Source organism: Saimiri boliviensis, chromosome 5 (genome assembly GCF_048565385.1).
Source record: "Saimiri boliviensis isolate mSaiBol1 chromosome 5, mSaiBol1.pri, whole genome shotgun sequence".
Taxonomy (NCBI): domain Eukaryota; kingdom Metazoa; phylum Chordata; class Mammalia; order Primates; family Cebidae; genus Saimiri; species Saimiri boliviensis.
Genome location: NC_133453.1, coordinates 8,198,651 through 8,223,692, shown reverse-complemented (window position 1 = coordinate 8,223,692; position 25,042 = coordinate 8,198,651). Strand labels below are relative to the sequence as shown.

Below are 25,042 nucleotides of genomic sequence, written 5' to 3'. Positions count from 1 at the left end.
TGAATCATGGTGCTTATCATCTGCAAACCACAGACAAAGCTTTGAGATAGAATCGGAGAGGTCTGGGATTTCTTTTGAGACCTGTCATTAGTTGTTCAACCTTGGGCAAGTTACTCGGTCTCTCTGTTTAACACTTTTCTTATTTGTTGACTGGAATATTAGTTTCTGTCTCATAGACAACAAACGTTTGTTCTGTTAAGAAGACAAGCAAATATAAAAATACTCATAACAATTTAAAGTGGCATGCAAATTGGGCTGGGTGCGGAGGCCGAGGAGTGTGGATCACCTGAGGTCAGGAGTTTGAGACCAGCCTGGCCAGAATGGTGAAACTCTGTCTCTACTAAATATATAAGAAATTAGCTGGGCGTGGTAGTGTGAGGCTGAAATCCTAGCCAGTTGGGAGGGTGAGGCAGGAGAATCGCTTGAACCTGGGAGGTGGAGAGTGCAGTGAGCAGAGATTGCACCACTGCACTCCATCCAGCCTGGTGACAGAGCCAGAGTCAAAAACAATCAACAAACAGACAAAGGGATGCAAATTGATAGCAATAAGTTGTAACAGCTTCTTTCCACTGAAACATTTGTATGTTAATTTTTATGCTAGGATTTCCACTTTTTGGGGGGATTTGTGAATTTGGATGATGTTGCTTAACTAGCGTAGTCAGGTTTCTGTTTTACCTGCTTTGTCGTTGAAAGACTGGGAAGGTCTAAGGACAGACAAATGGCTGAAGTGGACATTTGGCTAATTTTCACTCCTTTCTCCTATTTTTTTGACCCCCTCCCCAGTTTCCCAGCTGTCTGCCTCCAGCCTCTCTGTCCAGGTCCCTTTGGGCAGGCTGTGGCTTGCTGCCCTCAGCCTCCGGACATGTGTCTTTTGGTTGGCCCCCTCCATTTTCTTCACTCCTGTGTGACAGCCATTTTTCATTTGTTTTTTCTTTTATTTGTTAAATGTGGAAATCCTCACTCCTTACATGGTGGAGACATGAACACTTATAGTCTGAGATTTTACTTCCATGATTATATTGGTTATGTTTTTCCCTTTACCATTTTATATGCAGAACGTTACATGGAATATACACATAAATTGTGAAGCACAGTCATGGACTGTGCACCCATGGACCCACCTGTACAGCTGAGCGCCAGGGTGCTGGCCCATGGGCTCTTCCGTGGCATCCCCCAGGGTTAAGCATCCTTTGGGGTTTAATCTCCATTTGACTTACTCTTTTGGTAAATGCCGATTCACACTTTCTACCAATTTTCTTTTTGGTCATTTTTTCTTTTTTTAATCATTCTGTGGGAGTTTCTTTTCTTTTTCTTTTTTCTTTTTATTGAGAGGGAGTTTCCCTCTTGTCACCAGGCTGGAGTGCAATGAGGAGATCTTGGCCCACTGCAACCTCTGCCTCCTGGGTTCAAGTGATTCTCTTGTCTCAGCCTCCTGAGTAGCTGGGATTGCAGGTGTCTGCCACCATGCCCAGCTCATTTTTGTATTTTTAGTAGAGATGGAGTTTTACTATGTTGGCCAGGCTGGTCTCGAACTCCTGACCTTGGGTGATCCACCTGCCTCGGCCTCCCAGAGTGCTGAGATTACAGGCATGAGCCACCGTGCCCAGCCCGTTCTGTGGGAGTTTCTGCTGTATTCTGCTTACTGACTGGCTGTCAGCAGTAGTATACATATTTTTCCTCACTGCGGCTTTGCTTTCCTTTCTTTTTGAGGTGTCTTTGATGAGCAGAAGTTCTCAGTGGTAATGTAGTTGAGTTTAGCAGTCATAGCTTGTGTCTAATATTTTTTCTAATTATATTTAAGAAACTTCATTCAATTCCAAAGTCATTGGAAATTCTGTATCATCTGCTGGAGGTTTTCAAGTTCTGCCTTTTGCTCTCTAGCACATTCAGAGTCTGCCAGGAGCTCATGAGTGTGGTGTCCTTGGGTAACCTGCCATCTCAGCCCCTTTGCTGAAGTCCCTCTCCCCACAAACCTGGTTTGCAGTGCCACCTATTACACATGAAGCCTCCAAATCTCGAGTGTCTGTTTCTGGGCTACCTTTGGTCCCCAAATTGCCACTTGTCTTAATTTGCTCTAAGGGTAGTTGAAGACATAAGCAGATATTTACTTACGGGAATATCCACTGAAGTTCTGTTGAGAGCATTAAGAGAACGGGAAGCATTCTAAATGTTCCGGCAGGGGGAAGCAGGTGAGTGATGGAGGCGAGAGTGTGTAGGTGCAATGAGATACTCTATAGCCGGCAAAAATGCATTTGCTGATGTGGCTATATGGTGATAATATACATGACGGAAAAAATAGCAAGGTGAAATACAGTATGTACAGTATGGATTCCATGTTCATAAGAAGAAAGTTGTAAGTTGGAAAAAACCTGTCATTTTGCTTTCTCCTGTCCCGGTCACACTCGGTGATTTGATTTGGCTTCGACCCCATCAGGCCACCACGTTTGCTGTGGCAGGTCCTGGTGACCCCCTGGTGGCTGCATCCTTTATCCTCATCTCAGTTCTCATTTATGACCTTGCTGCTACATTGGACAATGTCGATGGGATCTTCTCGACGTGCTCTCCCCTTTCCTGTGCTTCTGTCCACTTTCTTCTCCTTCTCCTATTCCGGCTTTCCTTCCTCCTTTCTGCCTGATGTTGGTGACCCTGGGTTCCCATTTCCCTGGGCCTCTGTGCACTCCATGCCTTCCTTTGGGGGCCCATGGCAAGGCATCTCCTGCGTTAAAACTACATTACAGACCCGCAGAGCTGGCTGTTGGCCTACACCAAATTCCCCTGGCGACTTCGAGGCCCACAGACTGAGCACGTCCAGAATGAAACGCACACCCTCTGCAACTGAGCCACATTCTTCGGAGTCGTCCAGGATTTCTGTCCTGTCTCCTCCTCTTCACCTTGGTCAATTGTCACGTCTTTCTGAACGTTCTCATGCCTATGTCCATCTCTCCCCTGCCATCCCAGACTCTTGTCACCAAAAACCCCCTTATGTGAGTTTCTGGGGTGTTCTGCCATCCTCCATGTTTCAACCCCCTCTTCTTTCCCACACTGTGGCCACAGTCAGCTTTCCAGAGTGTATTTCTGAGCCACCACTGGACTCTGTCTCTAGCCCTAAGGAGCAGCTGCAGGCCTCTGGCTGTCCAGCCCCTCCTCCCTGGCCTGCTCAGACACCTGTTGTCTCAGGCAGGGCATTGCTCACTGCCCTGTGCCCCACATCCCAGAGCATTCTGGCGTGCACACATCTGCCCTCCTCTTGTCTGAGCTCCTGCCCATGTAGCCCTCAGCACCCAGCGTAGTGGCCAGCACCTGGTGATGCGGCCGTGAGTTGGAGGAAGGAGTGGAGGAAGGGAGGGAGGAAAGAGATGCCTTCCCAGAGAGGGGGCACCTTCGCCCTGTGACTGGGCCTGCTGGTCCCTGGTCCCTTCCAGACAGAGAATGCCTGGCGGGTGGGTGTTTGACCTGCGCTCGGGGAGTCCGTTCTGGACTTTCTCTGCCTTGTGGTTTGAAGCCCCTTTCAAAGGCATTCTCAGAGCTGTCTTACTCTTAAGGACCACTGGAGCCTGGCGCTTCTCCCCAAGCAGCTCCACATGGTAGTCTTGGGCCTGTGGGTGGGCATGTGTCTGTCCGGTCACTGGATGGCCAGGACCCAGGCCGAGTGCTCTTGCTAGCTTCCTCCAGGGAGCCCAGCATTGGGATTGGTGTCTCACCTGTATTTGCGGGTGGGCATGCGTTTGCTTTCCACCTGCTGCTCTCTATCTGACTGGAGCTTGAGAGTTTTATCGGTGCTGTGTGTATTGCAAATTTGCCTCTGCTGGGAATAAGGGCATCCTAGATGGCTTGAACAACAGCTGACCCATTTGTTTGCGCGTAGAACCCAACAGAGTGACTCTCAGACTCCGATGGCCTGGTACGGCCTGAACGAACTGTGCAGGGGTCTGGCCCTTTCACTCCTGACTCTGCTCTGGGGGGCAAGCAGAGGCCTTGTCAGCCGAGCAGCGTTTCCTGTGGGTGCCTTTCACAGCTGCCACGTGCAAAACACAGCACATTATTTTGGGGTGTTATTTTCTTGACCACTTTTGGTTCATTGCTTTTGACTAAACGTTTAAAAATATTCTGCAGCGTATCTATAGTACCCACAAGCAGCGAATCAGGAGAAGAAATGCAGTTTGTGAGAAGGCTTCAAAGAAATCATGGTCTTTATCTTTTCCCCAGCCTTTTCCGCTGAAACCCACCAGTCTTTTTCTGAGCACTCTTGTTCTATAAATAGAGCGGCAGCTCTCCTTGGGCAGCCCAAGATCGCAGACTCTCATCCGCCCTCAGAAAGAGAGAGAGAGAGAGAGACAGAGAGAGAGAGAGGGAGAGAGGGAGAAAGAGAGTGTGTGTGTGTGTGTGTGTGTGCGCGCGTGCGTGTGTGTGTGTGTGTGTGTGTGTGAAGTGTATGTGGTTCAGTGAGTTGTGTTTTAATTTCGCTCTTCTTTTATGTATGAGATGTGTAGCAGGAAACACAAGAAAAAATACTCCAGCATCTGTCTTTTAAAGATAACTTTTCTGGGTTTTGGCTTGTTGGTTTTGCTGTCTTTTTTTTTTTTTTTTTTTTTTTTTCCATTTAGAGAAGAGATGGAAGTGATTCCTTTCCCTGCAGAGGTAAGGAAGATGAATGTGGGGCCAGGAGAGATGTCTTCACAGTGAGGCCTTTGAGATCATCAGAGTAAGGGTCTCGTGGCATATGTTTCAGGCTTCCATGGATGGCATTGTTCTGTGCAGATGTATTTGAAATGAGTGTCATCCATGTGTACTTGGATCGAAAAAGGATATTTGGAAACAAATACCATTTCCCAGTCCTTCACAATGAAGACTGGTTTCTGTCCTGTCTCTAGGAGGATCAGAGGCTTTCTCTCTGCATTGGATTACCCTTGTTCCATTTTGGATGGGATCTTAGATGCCAGCTGTAGCCTGGGGATCCTTGCTGTCTCTGGGGGAGGGGGTGGGGATGGGGAAGTCACTTCTGGCAAACGAGCCTCATCAGAATCTTGATCGTTGGGTAACGTTGGGCTCCTCTCTTTTTCCTTCCTGGTACTCTTCAATTACTGGGGAGAGGGTGGGTGCCTTCTTCAGAAGTGTGAGGTGAATGTATAAGCCAAGAATGAGTCAGTAGATTCTTCAGCAGCTCTCCACTGTACTTATCGTCTAGAGTTGGAAAGGGCTGGTGTTGTAGCACTGAGCCAGTGCTGAAAGCAGAGTTCACCATGATTGGCACATGTTGGTGAGCAAGGAGCTCTTGGAAGTGGTCATGCATGCGGCCAGTTCCCCCCAACCCAGCAAGAGCACAGTGAGGGTGGCCTGTTGTGGGATAAGGAGAAGAGACCCCTGGGCACTGTGCATTGGCCTGTGCTATGCTGTCTGGGTGTGGTCCTGGTGTCTGTCTACATGTTGATGGTATGTGGGGCTGGGGGCTTTCTACAGTCTTCCTGTTCCACTCCCTCTCCTGTTGTGAGCGGCCGGTGGACAGACTAGGCAGTGCAGCATTCTGCTCTTGCATTCTGGCACGGGGGGGGACATGAGCCTTCTGTGACTTGCTCTTGCTGGTTTTAACTTAGGGAGTTTTAAGTGTCTGTAGATACCTAAGAACTTTGTACGTGCGCTGTTTAAAACATTTACATGAAGTGCAGAAGTATATGGGATTCAGTAATTAAGCAAAAGCTTCTCTGAATCAATGTGCTTGTCTTCGAACAGAATTTTTAGGAAGCCTCCCTCCGTTCCATGCTGAAGCTCCTTGTGGACTGGGCATTACTGTGAGCTGGGACATAACATAGTGTGTGAACGCTGAGAGCCAGGTTCTCGTCTTCATGCGTGTCATTTATTCTTTTTGACTGTGTTAATGGCTCCAAGTACTTCAAAACATCTCATGACCAAGTAGCTCCTTGCATATTTGACATCTCAGTGACATGGGCCACGTAAGGTAGGGGAGCAGCTCTGGGAGAAGCAGTGCCCCTTTCGTTCTTGGCTTTAATTGAGCCAAGGTGAGTGGACTGTAGAATCCATTTCTGAATTCTCTTAAGAGAGTATCTTCTGTTATTGGGGGAACTCATCAGATTTTCGGGTTAAGAGAAGTTTTAGTGTCTGTGGCTGAGGTACTTCCCTCTCACATGTGTGTAGATGCACACGCCCGTCCTGTGAGTGGTAGATTGGGCTGAGGGTGCAGGCCTGGAGCTGTTGAGTCCCAGAGCAACTGACGTAGACAGCTTTGGCAGCAAGATCCTGAGAAATGGCAGGGGGCCAGAGAACACAGGGACAGGGCCAAGAATAGCTGAAAAATATCAAATGCTGAAGTTGGAGAATGCACTGCCCTGCGTCCCGGTGTCCTCCCAGCTGCTGTGTACTGTGGCCCTGTGAGCCTCAGTGTCCCTTCAGCACACCTACAAGAGCATCCAGGGCACACCCTGGGCCCCTGACACCCCCACCCACACAGGCGTGCATTGCCCCTTAGGGGATAAGATTGGAGCAATCCCCCACACCCCCGGCAGTGCGCTGAGCCTGTGCATAGGTCAAGGTCTGGTGAGAGTGTGAGAAATATTTTCTCTTAGAGACAAGAATGTGTTTCAGCCACAACAGGGTACGTTTCAGCTGGAAGAGTGAAAGGGCACCTTGAAATGCAAGTTTATGAATATGTTTCTGTACTTTCAGACCATCATCAAAGAGGGGATGCTGACCAAACAGAACAATTCATTCCAGCGATCAAAAAGGAGATACTTTAAGCTACGAGGGCGAACGCTGTACTATGCCAAAACAGCAAAGGTGAGGCCCATGCAGGAAAGCACACGTTAGGACTCACAGGAGGGTCCCAGGGGAGAGGAATCGGGATGCTGAGTCGGTCCTTGTGTGGGAGAAGCTTCAATTTTCAGATCTGTTCCTGCCAGTGAGTTTGTAACACTCCACACTGTCGGGTTTTACTTGTCTCAAGGCATGCTTTATTTCTTATCAGAATTAATTTTTATTCATTTTCCTTTAATGTCATCTGTAATGGGGAAAAGGAAAAAGTCACAGAAATAGCCACATTACAGTTGGTTATCTTTCTTTTAGAAAGGTGGGGGGGGTCACAGGGATATAAATCTTAACTTCTTAATGTGAAATAATTATTTAAGTATATTGAGCTTCTTGGTGCCTAAACAGAAATGGGAAATTCTTTATTTTTAGGCTTTCTAGCAATTAACCTTCTTTCTGTATGCCCTATTGTAGGTAGATTTAAAGCTAGAAGCACCAAGTGAGTGCTGCTGGAGGAGGGGGAGCCAATAAAAGTCACAGATTACTGCCATATTTAAGCGAATGTGGTGTTAGACTTTTGGTGTTAGACTTTCAGACACCAGTTGTTGGCTGGGATTCTGACTATCTGTATTTTTGTGTCAGTATTGGTGTCATTAGTAATATTTTGATATTTAAGAAATCTGGAATTTGAATCATTTACATCTTGAGACATATCCCTAGAAAGTTATTGCATTAAAATTTGAAATGGAACAAAGCAGCTTGTTTAGAAAGAGTTCTGACAACTTCCCTCACTTAAAAAAAATGACAAAACAACCTTTTACAGTTAGTTCTTGGGGTGAGGGGAAGGGGAAGGTTACTTAAAAGATTGAATCTCTTTTCTGAGTTATTAGTTTGATCTTCTCCAGGGTTCCACATAGAGCCATCGTAAAATAGAGGCGATGGTATAAGGGAAACAGGAGGCAGGGGCTGTGCGGGGGCGGTGGGGCGGGGGGAACTGGGGATAATCGTGGGGGGAACTGGGGATAATCGAGAGGGAAATGGAGAAGGTCCCCAGGCCTGATTCCCAGCCCTGCCCTGGAGCATCTCTCTCTCCAGCATCAGGCTCCTTCTGCTTTGCTCTCTTGTTTCCTTTCATGGCCAGACCCCTTCTAGGTGGACCTGTCTCTTTTTCCCATAAGAATTTGTTGTAGCTAGGACCTTTTCCCTCCATGTGCTCGCTGGAGGAAGAAGCCGGAAGGACATAGAATCCTCAGTCCGAACCCCGGCCTTCTATCAGCTAAAACACTTGTGAGAACATACTTCACATGTCAAAGGGAACACTGGTATTGACAGTAATAAGCACAGAAATAACAGCATTGAGTTCTTTGCTTTGGTTCTCTCTTCTTTCCTCCACTAATGCAATATCAAATAAAGTTGGTGGATTTAAAAAAAAAAAAAAAATCATGGCACTGCACCTGTGAGCCCAAGCTTTTGGTTATAAGCAGGTGGATGGGTTAATTTGAATTGATGTATTGATTGGATTAGGGGTTAGTATTAGTTTCAGGTGCTTTCAAGTTTTATTTACCGATGGATTCATTATTGATATTGCTGATACAAATGGATTTTGCTTCCTCTGTCTAAATGTCTGCTTATTTTGTGTTGATGTAACTGCTCTTGGTTTATTTCTCATTTTACTTGGAATATTTGTAATTTTCTCTGTGGGTGCTTGGTAGGGATCAGGGGGTGTGGTGGGCAGCGCTGGCTAGTGCTTAGGGATGTACCTGTCTTTGTGTGCCTTAGTCCCTGTGTGTGTCTCTTTCCAGTCAATCATATTTGATGAGGTGGATCTGACAGATGCCAGCGTGGCTGAATCCAGCACCAAAAACGTCAACAACAGTTTTACGGTAAGATTCCGGGGTCATGCCTTTTTTGATTCTTCACTGCAGTTGGCTTTCTGTTTTGATTTGAACACGTGTGCAAACAGTCAAACAGTTTCATTCTCTTCTTTCTGATTGGAGTGATTGCTGGTAAAATTAGAATTTAATGCTAAAAGTAATACTGTGGTTAGAGAATAGGAGAATACCTGAGAATTTGACATGCATAAGCCCAAAAGGACAATAAGGACCAAATAAATTTTTTTAATGTGTTTTGGTTCACGTCTTGTCATCTGTGTGTAGAGTTTTGTTTTTGTGATTAATGTAGAATATTTGGAAGATGCAGAAAAGTGTGTTAACGCAATAAAAAGCCACAATCCAGCCACTTCAAAACATAGAGTGTTAATATTTTGGTGTATTTATTTATTTTTTCCTTTTTTACATTTAAACTTGCTTCCAAATTTATAAAAGTTAATAGGACTTTCTGCAAAAGTTCTAAATGCACAAAATCAGGTGATCTCACCCCTTAGAGGTGGCCAGCTGCTTACTCTAGAGCAGGCGTCCCTTAACATTTTACACGGGGCCAGTTCACTGTCCCTCAGACTGTTGGAGGGCCGCCACATACTGTGCTCCTCTCACTGACCACCAACGAAAGAGGTGCCCCTTCCTGAAGTGCAGCCAGGGGCCAGATAAATGGCCTCAGGGGGCCGCAGTTTGGGGACGCCTGCTCTAGAGTGTTTATTCTGTGTATTTGTGTCTTTACCTATGTGTACCCATGAGATCATGCTGCACCTTTTTGTTTACACCTTTTTCACCCTGCCCAGAAGACATTTTATACTAGACATTTTCTCATGTCACTGATCTAAATGTTCATGTTAGTATTAGTGGCTATAATAGCATTTCCTTGTATGGTTTTATAATTTAGGCTTTACTGGCTGACTTTGGAGCCTACCTGTATAAGGCATGACTCTAATAACAGCACTAGAATTTTTAAAGCTGTTTTTTTTTTTTTTATGTCATTAGGCCATCCTATCTAGACATAAAGTGTGCCTCCCAATTTTAAAAATTATTCTTTTATTATTCAGTCAAGGTCAGTCATTTCCCTCATGTTTAGGATCTGACATTTGGGGTTAGTATTAGTTTTAGGTGCTTTCAAGTTTTGTTTTATTTACTGATGGATTCGTTGTTGATGTTGCTGAGACAAATGGATTTTCCTTTCTCTGTCTAAATCTCTTCTTATTTTGTGTTGATGTAACTGCTCTTGGTTTATTCCTCATTTTACTTGGAATATTTGTAGTTTTCTCTATTATTTTTACCAGCTGGGATTATTTTTTTTGAGATGGAATCTCCCTTTGTCACCCAGGCTGGTGTGTGGTAGTGTGATCTTGGCTCACTGCAACCTCTGTCTCCCAGGTTCAAGCAATCCTCATGCTGCAACCTCCCTAGTAGCTGGAATTATAGGCGTATACTATTAAGCCCAGCTAATTTTTGTTAGTAGAGACAGAGTTTCACCATGTTGGCTAGGCTGGTCTCGAACTCCTGGCCTTGAGTGATCTGCCTGCCTCAGCCTCCCAAAGTACTGGGATTACAGGCATGAGCCACTGTGCCTGGCTCTGAACATTAATTTAGATCTTCATTTTGGTTTCAGTTATTTGTGGATTTCCTAATAAAAAAATTATCTTGGCAATGTTGAATTTTATTCCTTAATCTTATAATTTAGAATTTTCCCATTGGTACGTATGGATTTGTTTTGGGTAAAAAGGTCGCCTTGTTACACTTTTAAAACAATTGTTTTTTCTGTTTTTCATTTTAATGGATGCAGAATAGGTGAACATATTGCCTTTGTTGTGTTTTGATTTCAGAGTTAAACTAACCCCATAAAATTCATTTAGTAACTTTCCATGAGATTACGTTTTCTGCAGCATTTTATGTAGCTTTGGGACTGGTTGTTTCTTAAGTTTGAGAGAGTTTATTTTAAATTATTTGTCATGAAGACTTTTTAGAGAGGTTAAGGCTGTAATTGAAATAAATCCTAAGATATTTATTTCTTGCATTTTGATCATTTGAGCCTTTTTATTTTTGAGTCCATATCTGTAATTTGCTTTCTCACTAATTCTACACCTTCAAATTTAGTAGCATGTACTGTTATGTAGTTTGAATACCTATGTCTGGTTGGATTTCCTTTGCATTTCTAATTTTATTTGTTTAGTTTGCTTTTCTTGTCAGATTTCTTAAACGCCAGCATTTTTGTTTCTTTGTTTTTAAAGAGAAGCTAGTTCTTAGATTATTGAACAATTCTACTTTTCTGTTTCCTTTCTTTCTTTTTTTTTTTGAAACAGAGTCTCACTCTATTGCCTAGGCTGGACAACTGGAGCGCAGTAGCGTGATCTTGGCTTACTGCAACGTCTGCCTCTCAGGTTCAAGTGATTCTTCTGCTTCAGCCTCCTGTATAGCTGGGATTAGAGGTGTGCACCACCATGCTCGGCTGATTTTTGTATTTTTAGTTAGAGATGGGGTTTTGTCGTGTTGGCCAGGCTGGTCTTGAACTCCTCACCTCAAGTAATCCTCCCGCCTCAGCCTCCCAAAGTGCTGGGATTACAGGTGTGAGGCATTGTGTTGGGCCCTACTTTTATATTTTCTAATTTAATGTCTGCATTTATAGGTACTGTTTTTTTTTTTTTTTTTTTTTTTTTTTTAAGTTGGAGTCTTGCTCTGTTGCCCAGGGTGGAGTGTGCGGTGGCATGGTCTGGGCTCACTGCAGCCTCTGCCTCCTGGGTTCCAGTGATTCTCCTGCCTCAGCTTTGGGTAGCTAGGATTATAGGCACATGCCATCATGTCCAGCTAATTTCTATGTTTTTAGTAGAGTCGGGGTTTCACCATGTTGGCTGGGCTAGTCTTAACTCCTGACCTCAGGTGATCCGCTTGCCTTGGTCTCCCAAAGTGCTGGGATTACAGGTGTGAGCCACCATGCCCAGCCGTGTATTGGTTTTTATCTGTCGTAACTTTTTATCTGTCGTAACGAAATATGTTGTTCAAGTCCCCTTATGATCTGGTTTTTTATCACTTGAGTCTCATAGGCTGTTAGTGAGGAGTTAATCTCTTTCAGGCCAATTACATTTAACACCTTGTCCATGTATTTCCAGCAGTTTTCACCTTCCCCATTTTGAAGTTTTGTTAAACATGTAAATGTTTAAAAAGATAATACCCTCAATATTGAGTAATCATTTATTAATAAAGATTAATAAGGTAGTAGCATTTTTTTTTTTCCCTTCAGACAAGGTCTTGCTCTATTGTGTGGGTTGGAGTATAGTGGCATAATTATGGCTCATTGCAGCTTTAAACTCCTGTGCTCAAGTGCTCCTCCTGCCTCAGCCTCCCAGTTAGTTGGGACTACAGGTGCTTGCCACCATGCCTGGCTAATTTTTACATTTTTTTGTAGAAACTAGTTCTCACTATTGCTCAGGCTGGTTTTGAACTTGGCCTCAAGTGATCCTCCTGCCTTGGCCTCCCAAAATGCTGGGATTAAAGATCTTTTTCATAGTGAATAGTTTGTGTCATTAACCATTCTCTGATATTAGCATTTCTAAGTCTTTTCTTTGTTCAGAATTTAGTTGATATATATACCGCCCCCCGCCCTGCTTTCCATCCTAACTTTTATCTTTAGTTTTTCTTATGATTTTGAATTTAATTCTTTTTTTTTTTTTTTTTTTTTTTTTTTGGAGACATGGTCTTGCTCTGTATCCCAGGCTGGAGTGCAGTGGTGCTGCCATGGCTCACTGAAGCCGGGAACTCCTGGGCTCAGCAGATCATCCTGCCTCAGCCTCCCCAGCAGCTGGGATTATAGGCATTGCCACGACACCCAGCTGATTTTTTATATTTTGTAGAAATGGTCTCTAGACCAGCCATGGCTGGTCTCTAACTACTGGTCGCAGGCAATCTACTGCCTTGGTCTCCTGAAGTGCCGGTATTGCAGCCATGAGCCAGTGTGCCTGGCCGAGATTTAATTCTTGTAAACAGTATATTGTTAGAATCTGTTTTATTTTAGTCAGAAACCCTTTGCCTTGTAAATATTATGCTTCAGTTATTTTCTGCTGTCAGGATTCTTGCATATCTGATTCCTGTGTTTTGTGGCTCAATGTATTGAGCCATAGAATGCTTTCTTGTTTATTTATTTATTTTTGAGACAGGGTCTTGCTCTGTCACCCAGGCTGGAGCGCAGTGGTGCAGGCATGGCTTACTGTAGCCTTAACCTCCTAGGCTCAAGTAATCTTCCCACTTCAGCCTCCTGGGTAGCTGGGATAAAATAAAAATTATCTGGCCACACGTGACCATGCTCGGATAATTTTTGTATTTTTTGTAGAGAAGGAGTTTTACCATGTCACCCAGGCTGTTCTTGAACTTTGGGGCCGAAGTAATCCACCCACCTCGGCCTCCTGAAGTGCAGGAGTTACAGGTGTTAGTCACTTTGCCCGGCCATGCTTTCTTATTTTAATGCTCTCTTGGTACCTCTCTTCTACCTCTCTTCTGTGTTGTCTCTTTAGCAGAAGAGCTGAGCTCCCCTCTCCTCCCCTCCCCTCTTTTTCTTGTTTTCTTTCCTTTTCTTTTTTTTTTCCCCCTTATTTTAAGGGACAGGCCTTACTCTGTCACCCAGGCTGTAGTGCAGTGGCATGATCACCATTTACTGCAGCCTTGAAATTCCAGGCTCAAGTGATCCGCCGGCCTTGGCCTCCCAAAGTTTTGAAATTGCAGGCATGAGCCACCATGCCTGGCCAAATTTTCTTATGCTAGACCTGTCTGTAGCCAGTCCATATGGTGGCATCCTTTTTTTGGTCAAGCTTTGTGTATTATTGAGTGTTTAGTCACAGAGAACATGCTACTCGGTGCTTTGTTTCATAGCTATTATTCAGTTCATATCAAACCATGAAAATGAAAAAGTACTGAAGAACATGGAAGAAAAATAATGCAGAATGGTCGCTTTTCCAGAAAGGAATCATATGTGGTATTTTATTAGCGAGCTGCAAGGACATAGTGTTTCCCAGTGTTGGTGCTGCAGGGGCGTCGGGAGCAGGCTCAGTGCTGTTAACTGTCTTTGGAGGCATTTCTGCTCGAAGTCTTGGAGTTGCCTTCTTTCTTGTGTGATGCTGATTTTGCTTACTAGTTGGTCTGGTATAGAGCAAGCCTGATTTCTTCCCGACTTGGCTTTGGGTTTTCTAGCTTTAAAAAACTATTTTTTCTTTCTTTTCTCTTAACATTTAAAAAGAAAAAAGAATTCTGGTTCATGGCAGGGCTGGTTCTTGGTCTTTTGGAACTTGGCTTGTTTATCCAGTCATTGATTTGGCAGGCATTTTTTTGGGGGGGTCCACCCTGGGCCACACACCATGCTGAGTGCTCAAGTTTCAGTGGTGGGCAGAAATAGAGAGGAGCTTCTCTGCATCAAGCTTAGGTTCTGGTGGGAGTTCAGATAAGCACACACAGAGAGCCTTAGGTACAGGCTGAGACAAGCTCTGATGGAAGAGCACCACATGGTGCCTGAAATGTGAAGACCCATCTGGTCGCGGGGAGGGGCTGGGCAGTCTGAGGGGAGCATGAGCCTAAGAGGGTGTGTGTGCCTGTGTGTTTCTGCATGTGTGTGGCTTGTGCACGTAGGCACCTTCGGAATGGGGCAGATGGAGGGACCAGCAATGCGAAGGCCTTGGGGTGGGGACACAGTGCGAGTGTGCAGAGTGGTGGAAGGGCCAGGGTGGCTGGCAGAGGACAAGCCGAGAGGACACCAGAGGAGACCAGGGCAGGGCTTGGGGCTTACTCCTCAAGGCTTGGACTTCTGTTGAATAGTTTTATTTGGGGTAATTCCAGATTTGCAGATGTCAGAAAGTTCTGCTCTGGCTGTAGAGTGGAGGGTGAACTGGAATAGGAGGGGAGTTTGTAGGATTGTTAGGAGAGACTGGAGCGGGGAGTGTGGAGGTGTCTGGGGGCAGTGGGCAGGCTGGTGATCAGGTCAATGGGGGGTGGTGTGAGGCTTCTGCTCAGTACAGCTGCAGGCTGGTTAAGCGAGCTCAAGAGTGCAGAGGAGGACCTGGGCTGTGGGGTGTTGGGGAAGGCTTCTTTATCTTCCATGTCTGTCATTCTTTAGTCTTATTTTATTTAATTAGTTGGTTTTTTCCTAGTTCTAGTTATCAAAGTTTTTAAGTTGTTTGTTACTACATTTACTTGCAACCTTTCTTCCCAGCTTCCACCCCTGATTCTGACATCTTTTGTTTTTATCCTGGCTTATTCTTGTTTGATAGGTAAAATATTTTTAAAAAGTTTTCTGTTTAACAAAGACATTCCCCCCAGGGAAAGATTTTCCTTTGATCATCTCCATTTTCTCTTGCGTTTTCATTGACTTAGGATTTCTCCCCTGATTTATTAATCTTTGAGCATGTTTCAGTGATTTTAGTTGTTGTCTTCAAGTCCTGTGCTTGTTTTTTTTTTTTTTTTTTCTTTTCTGAGACAGAGTCTCACTCTGTCATCCAGGCTGGAGTACAGTGATGCGGTCTGAGCTCACTGCAACCTCCACCTTCTGGATTCAAATGATTCTTGTGTTTCAGCCTCCTGAGTAGCTGGGATTACAGGCAGCTGCCACCACACCCGGCTAGTTTTTATATTTTTAGTAGAGATGGGTTTTACCATGTTGGCCATGCTGGTCTCAAACTCCTGAGCTAAAGTGATCCGCCTGCCTTGGCCTTCCAGAGTGCTGGCTTTACAGGTGTGAGCCACCGTGCCCTGCCATGTTTATATTATCATCTTCCCTTAGCACCCTAGAGCTATGGAACACTACAAGATTATAGGGTCCATTAGAGTTTTGTGCTTTTCTTTCTTTATTTCTCCAAGTCAGTGTTTTTCATCATTTTTAACCCATGTCTTCTTTTGATAAAGGATTGATGAATTTTTATTGCCTCCTTTAATGTTGTTTGGAATTTCAAAATGCAGCAAAAAGGAATAAAAGCAATGGGCTTTATTCTCACCTTCCCCCAGCCCTCTTGGAGAGTCATTTCTGCCCACATTCCATTTGGTCTTGTTTGTTTATAATATATGCTACATGAAAGCAAGGATTTTTGTCTGTTTTGTTTATAGCTTTACACCAAGTGCCCAGCACACGGTAGGTGCGCATAACTCTGGTGAAGAGTGGCTTGGTCACCTCCAGTTCCAGAATGATTTGGGCCCTGCCCCTGATTGATTCTGCTCTGCAGGACGCTTCCTGGGGCCAGAGGCAGTGCTTGGCCACAAGATCAGGCCCTCCTTCATGCGGGGCACAGTCCATGAGCATCGCAGCAGCCACGGCAGGGCTGGGGAGGAACTGACGTGGGGTGCTTCTCTGGGCAGGGCATGAGGGACCCTGCCTGTGGTAGGGGTAGGGGGTGAGGCCACACTGGAGCTGAAGAATGTGGTTGTGGGTGGAAGGAGTGCTTCTTGACAGAGAGAGTGGGTGTAGGAGGTGTGCTAGGCGTGCAGCCTCAGAGGCAGGAAGTGCTTTCCAGGCTGGGGTAGGTTTGGGCATTTTTGTCAGAGGTGTGGGGAGCCACTAAAATTTTAAAGCAGCCGTGGTAAAGTTGTTTTTTGTTAGAAGACTTTGTCTCTTGCCAGAGGTGAGATCTGCAGGGAAGAGGTGGCTAGGTGGATGAGAGGGGTGCAGAGGGGCCTTAACCACCCCCCCGCCACATGACGATGTGGGCAGCCCAGATGGGCTTATGGAGATGAGAGATGGGGCCTGGGGAAAACCACACACTGCAGGTTGGCAGGGTCCCTGCTTCTGCTGTTACTGGTGCTTTTTTATTTGTTTTGGGTGACTCTGGGAATTAAGTATTAATAACAGTATTGAAGGAAAATGGAATATTGGCCATGATACATGCTTCCTAGAAAGCAGCGCTGTACACAGTGGCACAGTCACAGCACCCCTGCAGCACTCCTCACCGGAGGAGGCTTGGTTTCTTCTCTTCACCGGAATATTTTGGTATCACTGGCCTTTCCAGTTCTAGAAATGTCTCATCAGAGACTGACTTCATGGTGGCCGGTATCAGAGTCTCTGTCTCTTGTGAAGGAGGCAGAATCGGAGGTAAATTCAATTTAGTGAAGATTTTCTAGAAAAGGGGTTCATCACCCAAAGTGGGCATGGGTGCTCCCAATAGCCAGGCTTCGTCTGCAGGGCAGCGAGAGGCAGTAGAAGCCCGGACCTTGGCCAGGTCCCCTGGAGAGCAGGGAGGCTGGAGCTGGGAGAGAGTGGTGATGCGTGGTGGACATTTCCACTCCCACAGGGCCCTTTGCCCTTCACACCCAGTGCCCACTGCCCTGCCTGAGACGCCGTGTGCCGTCCTGCCCCTGGGCCTCCCTGGCCATCTGCTGGTATGGCCGCTCCCATTTGTGGAAGTGCTACTTCCTAACTGCCTCTCCTCTAACACCTCTCATTCCCTGCCCCCTGCCTTGGGCGGGATGTGGGCAGGATATGGTTTGAGTCCATCTCGGGCTCTGGTTTTGTGGGGCACATATCTGACTCCCTGAGTGGGTGGTATGGTGCACAGACCTGAGCTCCCTGAGCTTCCTTGGGTAGCCCTGACCCCCGCTCATGGGCAGGGCTGTCTGCACAGCTGGAGGGCAAGGCCCGACCTGCTGTTCCTGGAGAGCTGGAGCTCGACAGGCCAGGCTGTTCAGGAGGCTTGTGGAAAGGCTGCCTCTTCCTCAGCTGTTCCAGCTGACTGTGTGTGGCCTCCTGATGCTGCATGTTCAGTTGCCTTTGACCTCTTTTGTGGGGGAAGTTATATGCTATGCATATTTCCAAAGTGTGGGCTCCCTAGAGAAATCGGGACTCCATCTTCAAATGTCCAGGGTCTGTGTATCCTCCACCAGATAGAAGACCCGAGGCAGCAGGACTGGGCTCCTTCTCTTCTTTTAATCTCTGAAAGTACAAGATCCTGCAAGGCGACTTCGTGTTTAAAGGTGAGCCAGAGTGTGAATCCCAGCTCAGCTCTTCTCTGCAGATGACCGTGGGCAAGTTACAGAACGGCTCAAAGCCTCTGTTTTCTCATCTGAGAAATGGGGCTAGTAACCTGCCTTGTAGGGTGGTTTGGTTGTGAGGACTAAATGAGTTACTGAATGTCGGCATGATATATGAGTTTGTGCCTGCTAACACTGTGATTATAGGCACTTACTGATTATTTATTCAGTGAATGAATCGAAAGCAGTAAACCAATTTCATTTATTATGTCATTTGGTACTTGGAAAATTTTCTTCTAGTTTGGCATACTTAGATTTCATACTTTTCTTGTTTACTGAATAGTAACTTTAATTGAACAAAATCACTTTGAATTCCTCCAGATTTTGCTGGGCTTCAGTTAATTTGGCTGTATCATTACTACTCCCTGGGTCATGGCAGCAGTGGCAGCTGAGGTGAACCTTAAAGAGGAAAGACAGGTTTTACTGGAATTTGCCTGAAATACGGAGTCATTCAGAAGGGTCCTGTCCATTGTTAAAAGCGCTGTAAATCAAGACTGGTCGAGGTGGCTCACACCTGTAATCCCAGCACTTTGGGAAGCTGAGGTGGGTGGATCACCTGAGGTCAGGAGTTCTAGACTAGCCTAACCAACATGATGAAACCTGTCTCTACTCAAAATACAGAAATTAGCTGGGTATGGTGGTGGGCGCCTGTAATCCCAGCTACTTGGGAGGCTGAGGCATGAGAATACCCCGGAGGTGGAGGTTGCAGTGAGCTGAGATTGCATCATTGTACTTCAGAGTGAGGCTCTGTCTTGGAAAAAAAAAAAAAAAAAAGCGCTGTAAACCATCAAGGGGCCTCTTTAATCTTACCTAATGAAGTTCAAGGTCTTGGCCCCAGCCAAGCCCAGTGCTCCTCAGGGAGTTCCCTGTATGCACAGGTCACCTGCTGGCCCTGGTCTCTGGGGGTTCGTTTTCCCCAAATTCTCTCCACAGGCCCTGTCCATTTCCTTCCCAAGGAAGCCTTCCTGTTCACATGGTGCTCAGGAAGCTGCCATCTCCTTCTTTGGGGCCGTGGTTCTCAAATTTGACCATGCCTGAGCACCTTTTGGAACCTTCCCCAGAAATTTGCAAGTGGGTGCTTTTTCAAAGCCTTCCAAAATCTTAGGGTACAGCCACTTTGGGCCCCCCTCTTGAGGGTACTTTGTATCACTCATGTGCTGCTAAATTAGCACAGGCTCCCTAGTCATGGGTACCTGGCCACACCTTGAACTCAAGGCCAGGGAATCTCTTGGCAGCTTGGGGTCCCCAGTGCTCTGCCCTTTGGGGTGATAATGTGTATGAATATGAACTGGAAGAAGCAGGTTCCCTTGCTTCTTTTTGTTAATACAACAGAGAGGATGTTGACTCACCCTTTCCTTGGAAATCCCGGCTGAAGAGGTGCTCACTATTGTGCACCCCTCTGTGGGCCAGGCTCATTCTGTTAGTTTCCCAGCTCGTGTCCGGCAGGCAGCTTTCGGACAGGGTTAGCCCCTGTGCTGTGTGTGTGTGCGCTTTTAGCGAGTTTGCCAGCTGGAAAACTTGTTTATCTCACAGAATGTAGGAGTCGTTTGACAAGGAAAGCATTACCCTGGCCACCTAATTTCTGAAATCAAATCAGTTGGAAAAGATGCAAGTTTTAGAACTTCTTTTTCCTTCTTTGAACAATCCTGTATCATGGCAAACTCTAGACTGGGTGGTTGAGGGTGTACAGGGTAGATAAGTGTGTTCCCGCTCTGGGAGACTTCTCACAGCATATAAAGAAATAGTTCTAGTGCCCTGTGATACGTAGAGTGGAAAAAGGTACAAAGTACAGTGAGAGTGGTGAGAAAGAGGTGTCACAGTCAGCCTTGGGATTGGAGGGAAGCTTCTATGAGGAGGGGCACGAGAGCTGGATGTGGGAACAGGTCCCTTTTGCAGAGAGGATGGGGGAAGAGTCAGGGAGTCTGGCATACCCAGGGAATAGGCAGTAGGAGTGTCTGTTCATGTGACACACTGGCGGTGCCTGCCTTCCGGGTACAAGCCCTCCTGTGCGGATTCATTTATTAACTTAGTTCTTAAAGTGTTTGAATCTTAATAATGATTTTAAAGAAACTTTAAAATAGGGAGAAAATGGGCCAGATGGGGTGGCTTAACACCTGTAATCCCAGCACTTTGGGAGGCAGAGGCTGGCAGATCACCTGAGGTCAGGAGTTCGAGACCACCTAGCCAATGTGGCGAAACTCTGCCTCTACTAAAAATACAAAAATTAGCTGGGTGTGGTCACAGGTGCCTGTAATACCAGCTACTAGGAAGGCTGAGGCAGGGAGAATTGCTTGAACCCAGGAGGCGGAGGTTACAGTGAGCTGAGATTGCACTGTTGCACTCCAGCCTGATGCAAGAGCAAGACTCCATCTCAAAATAAATAAATAAATAAACAAAGTAGGGAGAAAATGTTCCCACAGTAGCTTAGCAGCTGTTTTCTTTTTTCATTTTTCCCTTCAGACTTTTTAATAGGCAAACATTAAATTTTACATGTGTTGTATACATATCAGTATATGTGACTTGATTTACTGTTTTATCATAAACTTCCCCGTTTCATGAGTCTCTGTAATGATCATTTTTTACAGTGGCAGATATTTCATTGTGTAGATATGTCATCACTGATCAGTTAAACATCATTTGCTCACTCTTGCAGTGTTAGGAACTGAGAACGTTTCAGTCTTTCCTGTTGGAGATAACGTTAGAATGAGCATTTCAGATCACAGGAGGGATGTTTAGGGAGGTGTTTGGTCTCCCCTGCAGAGCAGCTTCCATGCTGAGCCCTGTTTGCCCAGGAGAGGGTGCAGTTTGCCCTTCAAGAGCTGCTTTGGTTTGGGTCGTGGGTCCCTTTCTGTTACCTGCCCTGAAGGTTGAGAAGACAAAACTTCCTCCTGCTTTGAGAAATTCTAGTTTGGTTCTATTTACAGCTTTATTTTTTAGTATTTCTGTGTTTCAGCTTCTGTTTATACTCTTTTAGATGGATCGTAATTTGAACTTTCAGGTATCCTAAGCTCCCAGAATCTCTAGAGGATTGGCATGTCCGTCTCTATTAAAGATTACAAAAAATTAGCTGGGCATGGTCACGGATGCCTGTAATCCTGGCTACTTGGAAGGCTGAGGCAGGAGAATTGCTTGAACCCAGGAGGCCGAGGTTGCAGTGAGCCAAGATTGAGCCATTGCACTCCAGCCTGGGCTACTGGGTGAGACTCCATCTCAACAAAAAAAAAGAAAAAGAAAAAAAGGTATATCAAGAGGGATTGGGTGTTTGCTGAAGGGAAGTGGACAGATAAGGGGACTCTGGCTTATGTAACTGAGCTGGTGGAGGAAGGCCCCTAACCAGATGTTGGGTGAACGTCTGCTGTCCCAGTGGCACATCCTAGATTGAGGGTGGGTGGAGGTTAGGTGGAGACCTGTCCCAGGTATGGAAGGTGGTAGAAGAAGAGTTGAGTACATACTCCTATGAGGGAGTGGGGCTGGTTTATGGGAAGGGAACCAGCTTGAAAAGAGAACAGAGAGTGAGAAGTCAATACTTGTTGGTATCATGTAAGAACAGAATGAAGAAAAAAGGACAGGCTCTTGGTTTATTTTTAAATTTCAGGAAAATGGATTGGCCAAATAATGGGATTGAAAATAAAGGGTGTTTTTATTGTAAGACAAATGAAAATTAAATTTAAGATATATATGTTGTTATGGTTTGATTGTATCCTCCAGAGTTCATGTGTTGGAAAATTAATCGCCAGTGCAACAGTATCGAGAGGTAGAAACTTTAAGAGGGGATCAGGCCAAGAGGACTCTGCTCTCGGAGTGAATTAATGCTGTTATTGTGGGGGTCAGTCCCAATAAAGGGATGAGTTCAGCCCCTCCCCCTTGCTCTTACTGTCACCTTCTTTGCCTCCTGCCTTCCCTCATGGGATGATGCAGCGCAAAGGCCCTCACCAGATGCTGCACCGTGCTCTTAGACTCCCCAGCCTCCAGAACTGTGAGCCAAATACACTTCTGTTCATTTAAAATTACCCAGTCGGTGGTATTCTGTTATAGCAGCACAAAACAGTCTTAAGACGCATGTGTAGAGGGCTGCTTATGTGTAATACCCATATCACACTATATACATAAAGGGCAGTTTATAATGTTTAATGCTGGTGGAAAATCATGAAGGTAGCGTATGTTAGAATTAGGTTTGGCAACTGTATTAGTTTCTCATGGCTTTTATAACAAATTATCAAATAACATGAAACGACAGAAATGTATTCTGTCACATTTCTGGAGGCCAGACAGCTGAAGTCAAGGTGTTGGCAGGGCTGGGGTCTTAGGAGAGACACCGTGACTTGCTTTGCCCAGCTCCTGGTAACTCCAGGAGTTCCCTGGATAGTGGCTGCATTGCTTCAGTGTCTGCCTCTGTCTCCACATGGCCTTTTCTTTCTTCTCCTATGTGTTCTCTTCTGTTTCTTATAAGGACACCTGTCCTTGGATTTAGGGCCCACTGGATAATCCAGGATGATCTCGTCTCAAGATCCTTAACTTAATTACATCTACAAAGACCTTTTTCCAAATAAGGTCACATTCACAGGTTCCAGAGATTGGAACGTGCACATACCTTTTTGGAGGCCCTCATTTGATGCCCTATAGCTACAAATAAGAATGGTGTGAACATGCAGGGTTTTAGTCTTTCACACCAAAGAAAGCAGTCCTTGTCTGGTCGGAGTTCATACCAGGATTCATGGCTCCTCAAAGGGGTCTGTGGATATGACTGTTTTATTAAAATTGGTTTCCATTGTAATCATAAGCATTTTATTTTTGGTGCTTAAAGAAATTCTGAGAAGGAATTCATTGGCTTCACCAGACTGCCAGAAGGGGTCCATGACACACAACAGATGAGGAGCTCTTGTCTGACTTCCTCGAAGTGTGACATGGCACTTCTGAGGACATCCTCCTGGTTGACCCTTAGTCATATGCTCATACCATGTAGATCTCAGAATGCTTGCCCTGAACTAATCATGTCAGAATAACCATGTTATACAGAGAAGGGTGATTTTCATGTATTCGTGACTTCCTTTTCCCCAAGTAATATTTTTGAAATAGTTTATGGTATCAAGAAGTTTGATGAGGTATATCATAAAGAAGGTCTTCCTTGTTAGCTGTGTGACCTACATCAAGATACTTCATTTTTCTAAGCGTTGGGTTTCTCATCTGTGAAATGGGATAATGTTAGACCCCATCTCAGAGGTCACTGGGTTGGCACAGAAGCGCGTTCTGAATGTTTCTGAGTTTTTACTCTCCATCACCACTCATCTCTACTAGTAGGAAAGTTACAGGATTTAACTTGATAACATGTAGCAATTATTCTGATTTATAGGAATTACAAAGGATTTCAAATGAGGCCAACGTTACAGATAATATTAAAAAATGGCTTCTATAGTAGAAGAGTAGATATCCAGAAAAAGTTATCTTTAAAAGTTTTCAGGCTATAATGAATAAAAACAGGAAAAATAAAAGTTAAGGGAAAACCAAGTGTAATTTAACATATAAGAAGCCTTTAATTGGTAGCTAAATAGAAAGCTATGTGATGGATCAGACTCTTATGTTTAAATTTTGTCATGGCAGAACATGGTGGCTTATACCTATAATCAGCACATTGGGAGGCCAAGCCAGGAGAATCACTTGAGTCTAGGAGTTTAAGACCAGCCTGGGCAGCATAACAAGATCCCATCTCTTAAAAAAAAAAAAAAAAGCCAGGTATGGAGGCATGCTACTTGGGAGCCTGAGGCAGGAGGATTGCTTGAGCCCAGGAGTTCTAGGTTGCAGTGAGCTGTGATTGCATCACTGTACTCCAGCCTGGGCAGTAGAATGAGATCCTATCTCAAAAAATAAAATAAGTCTTGTCCATGTGGCATTCATATTTGCTGGGGGAATGAAAGTTCCTTAGTAGGCCTACCTAGTGTGAAATGGCAGCCGGGTTTCTCAGCTGTTTTTAGCAGACATCAGCCCAGGGAATGGTTGGGGCTGCTTCTTGGGTGAGGAACCATGATCTTTATCCAGATTTCAACATCAGGTTTTTTTTTTTTTTTTTTTTTTTTTTAAAGCATGTTTGGATTTTGGATATTTTCTGGGCAAAATTCCGAAGCCAGTCACTTTGGCTTGGAGAGAGGAAAAACTGTATTTGATTTTTTTTGAGACGAGTCTCACTCTGTTGCCCAGGCTGGAGTGCAGTGCTGCTATCTTAGCTCACTGCAACCTCTGCCTCCTGGGTTCAAGCGATTCTTCTGCCTCAGCCTCCCCAGTAGCTGGGACTACAGGCATGTACCACCACACCGGGCTAATTTTGTATTTTTAGTAGAGACAGGGTTTTGCCATGTTGGCCAGGCTGGTCTTGAACTCCTGACCTCAGGTAATCCACCCACCTCGGCCTCCTGAAGTACCGGGATTACAGGTGTGAGGCACCACGCCCAGCCAGAAAAACTGTATATAATTGGTAAATGTCTCTGCATAAAAGACTCTTCCCATTTGCTGCAATTGCCAGCCCGGGTCTGGGACAGGGAGAATTGTGTTTGTGGGTTCCATAAGTCCTCTTGAGTGTGAAGTGTCTTTGCTTTTCCTGTTGCGAAGGCCCTCGTTCGTCAGCAGCTCCTGCCCCCTGGGCTTATTTCTGCAAGCAAGCCTGCCTCTATTTCTGCTCAAGTGCAGTATTCCAGGAGAACCTGACTGCGTGTTCCAGCTCCGTCAGCTCTCAGTGGCAGGTTCTTGGCCACCTGTAGCTTCATCTTCCCATCTGCAAACTAGGGTGGTCCTATGTAGCACAGCGATGGTGGAGCCGTCAAGCACCACGTACAGAGTAGGTGCTCAGTGAATGAAATACTGTGATTATTAACACGTGCCTTGGACAGCAGTGCAGGCCTGTGGGATCAGGTGCAGAAGGAAGTTAACCCAATGAATTTCACTCTGTGTTCTCAGGTTAAAGAAGCAGGAAGAAGCAGGTGTTGAGTCAAATTGGTGGCTGTTTGCTAAGTGTGGGGTTTTACTGAAGTCAGCACCTGCTTCTGCAGCTCAGCTGGTCTGAAAAGCCAGGTTACTCCTTGTGAGGGCTTAGAGTTCGGTTCTTACAGTCACTCCAGGCAGGCACAGGAGAAGATGCTGTCCTCTTCTGACAGCCTGGCTGGTGAGCAGTGGAACCAATCATGGTGTCTGTTCTTTATATTTAGAGTCTGGGGTGGGAGAGGATGCAGTTACTCAGCTGGGCTGTGTGTTTAGATTATCTAAAACACAGAGTGGTGTTTGCATTCGTGAAATCTAAGCCATTTTCACCATATGATTGTGTGTGTGTGTGAGAAAGTATGGTGTTAATTGTTAACACTTGTTATACTTGTTAATTGTTATGAACAAGTATAGCATATTTGTTAAGTGTCTTTATTTAC

The 25,042-nt window shown here is 45.3% G+C and overlaps 1 protein-coding gene across 8 annotated transcripts in view; it reads left to right on the top strand.

Moving 5' to 3' along the window:
- DGKD (diacylglycerol kinase delta) overlaps window positions 1-25,042 on the top strand; it is a 111,402-nt gene that overhangs the window by 27,219 nt on the left and 59,141 nt on the right. For 4 of the 8 annotated variants that reach the window (XM_039469795.2, XM_003936734.4, XM_074398841.1 and 1 more), the window contains exons 2-3: window positions 6,679-6,789; window positions 8,559-8,639. In XM_039469795.2, the coding sequence (XP_039325729.2) occupies window positions 6,679-6,789; window positions 8,559-8,639 (192 nt within the window). Of the gene's footprint in view, window positions 1-1,594; window positions 4,639-5,024; window positions 6,608-6,678; window positions 6,790-8,556; window positions 8,640-10,948; window positions 17,580-25,042 lie in introns of those variants that run through there. The other 4 variants (XM_010347210.3, XM_074398839.1, XM_074398842.1 and 1 more) reach the window with 4 other exon arrangements.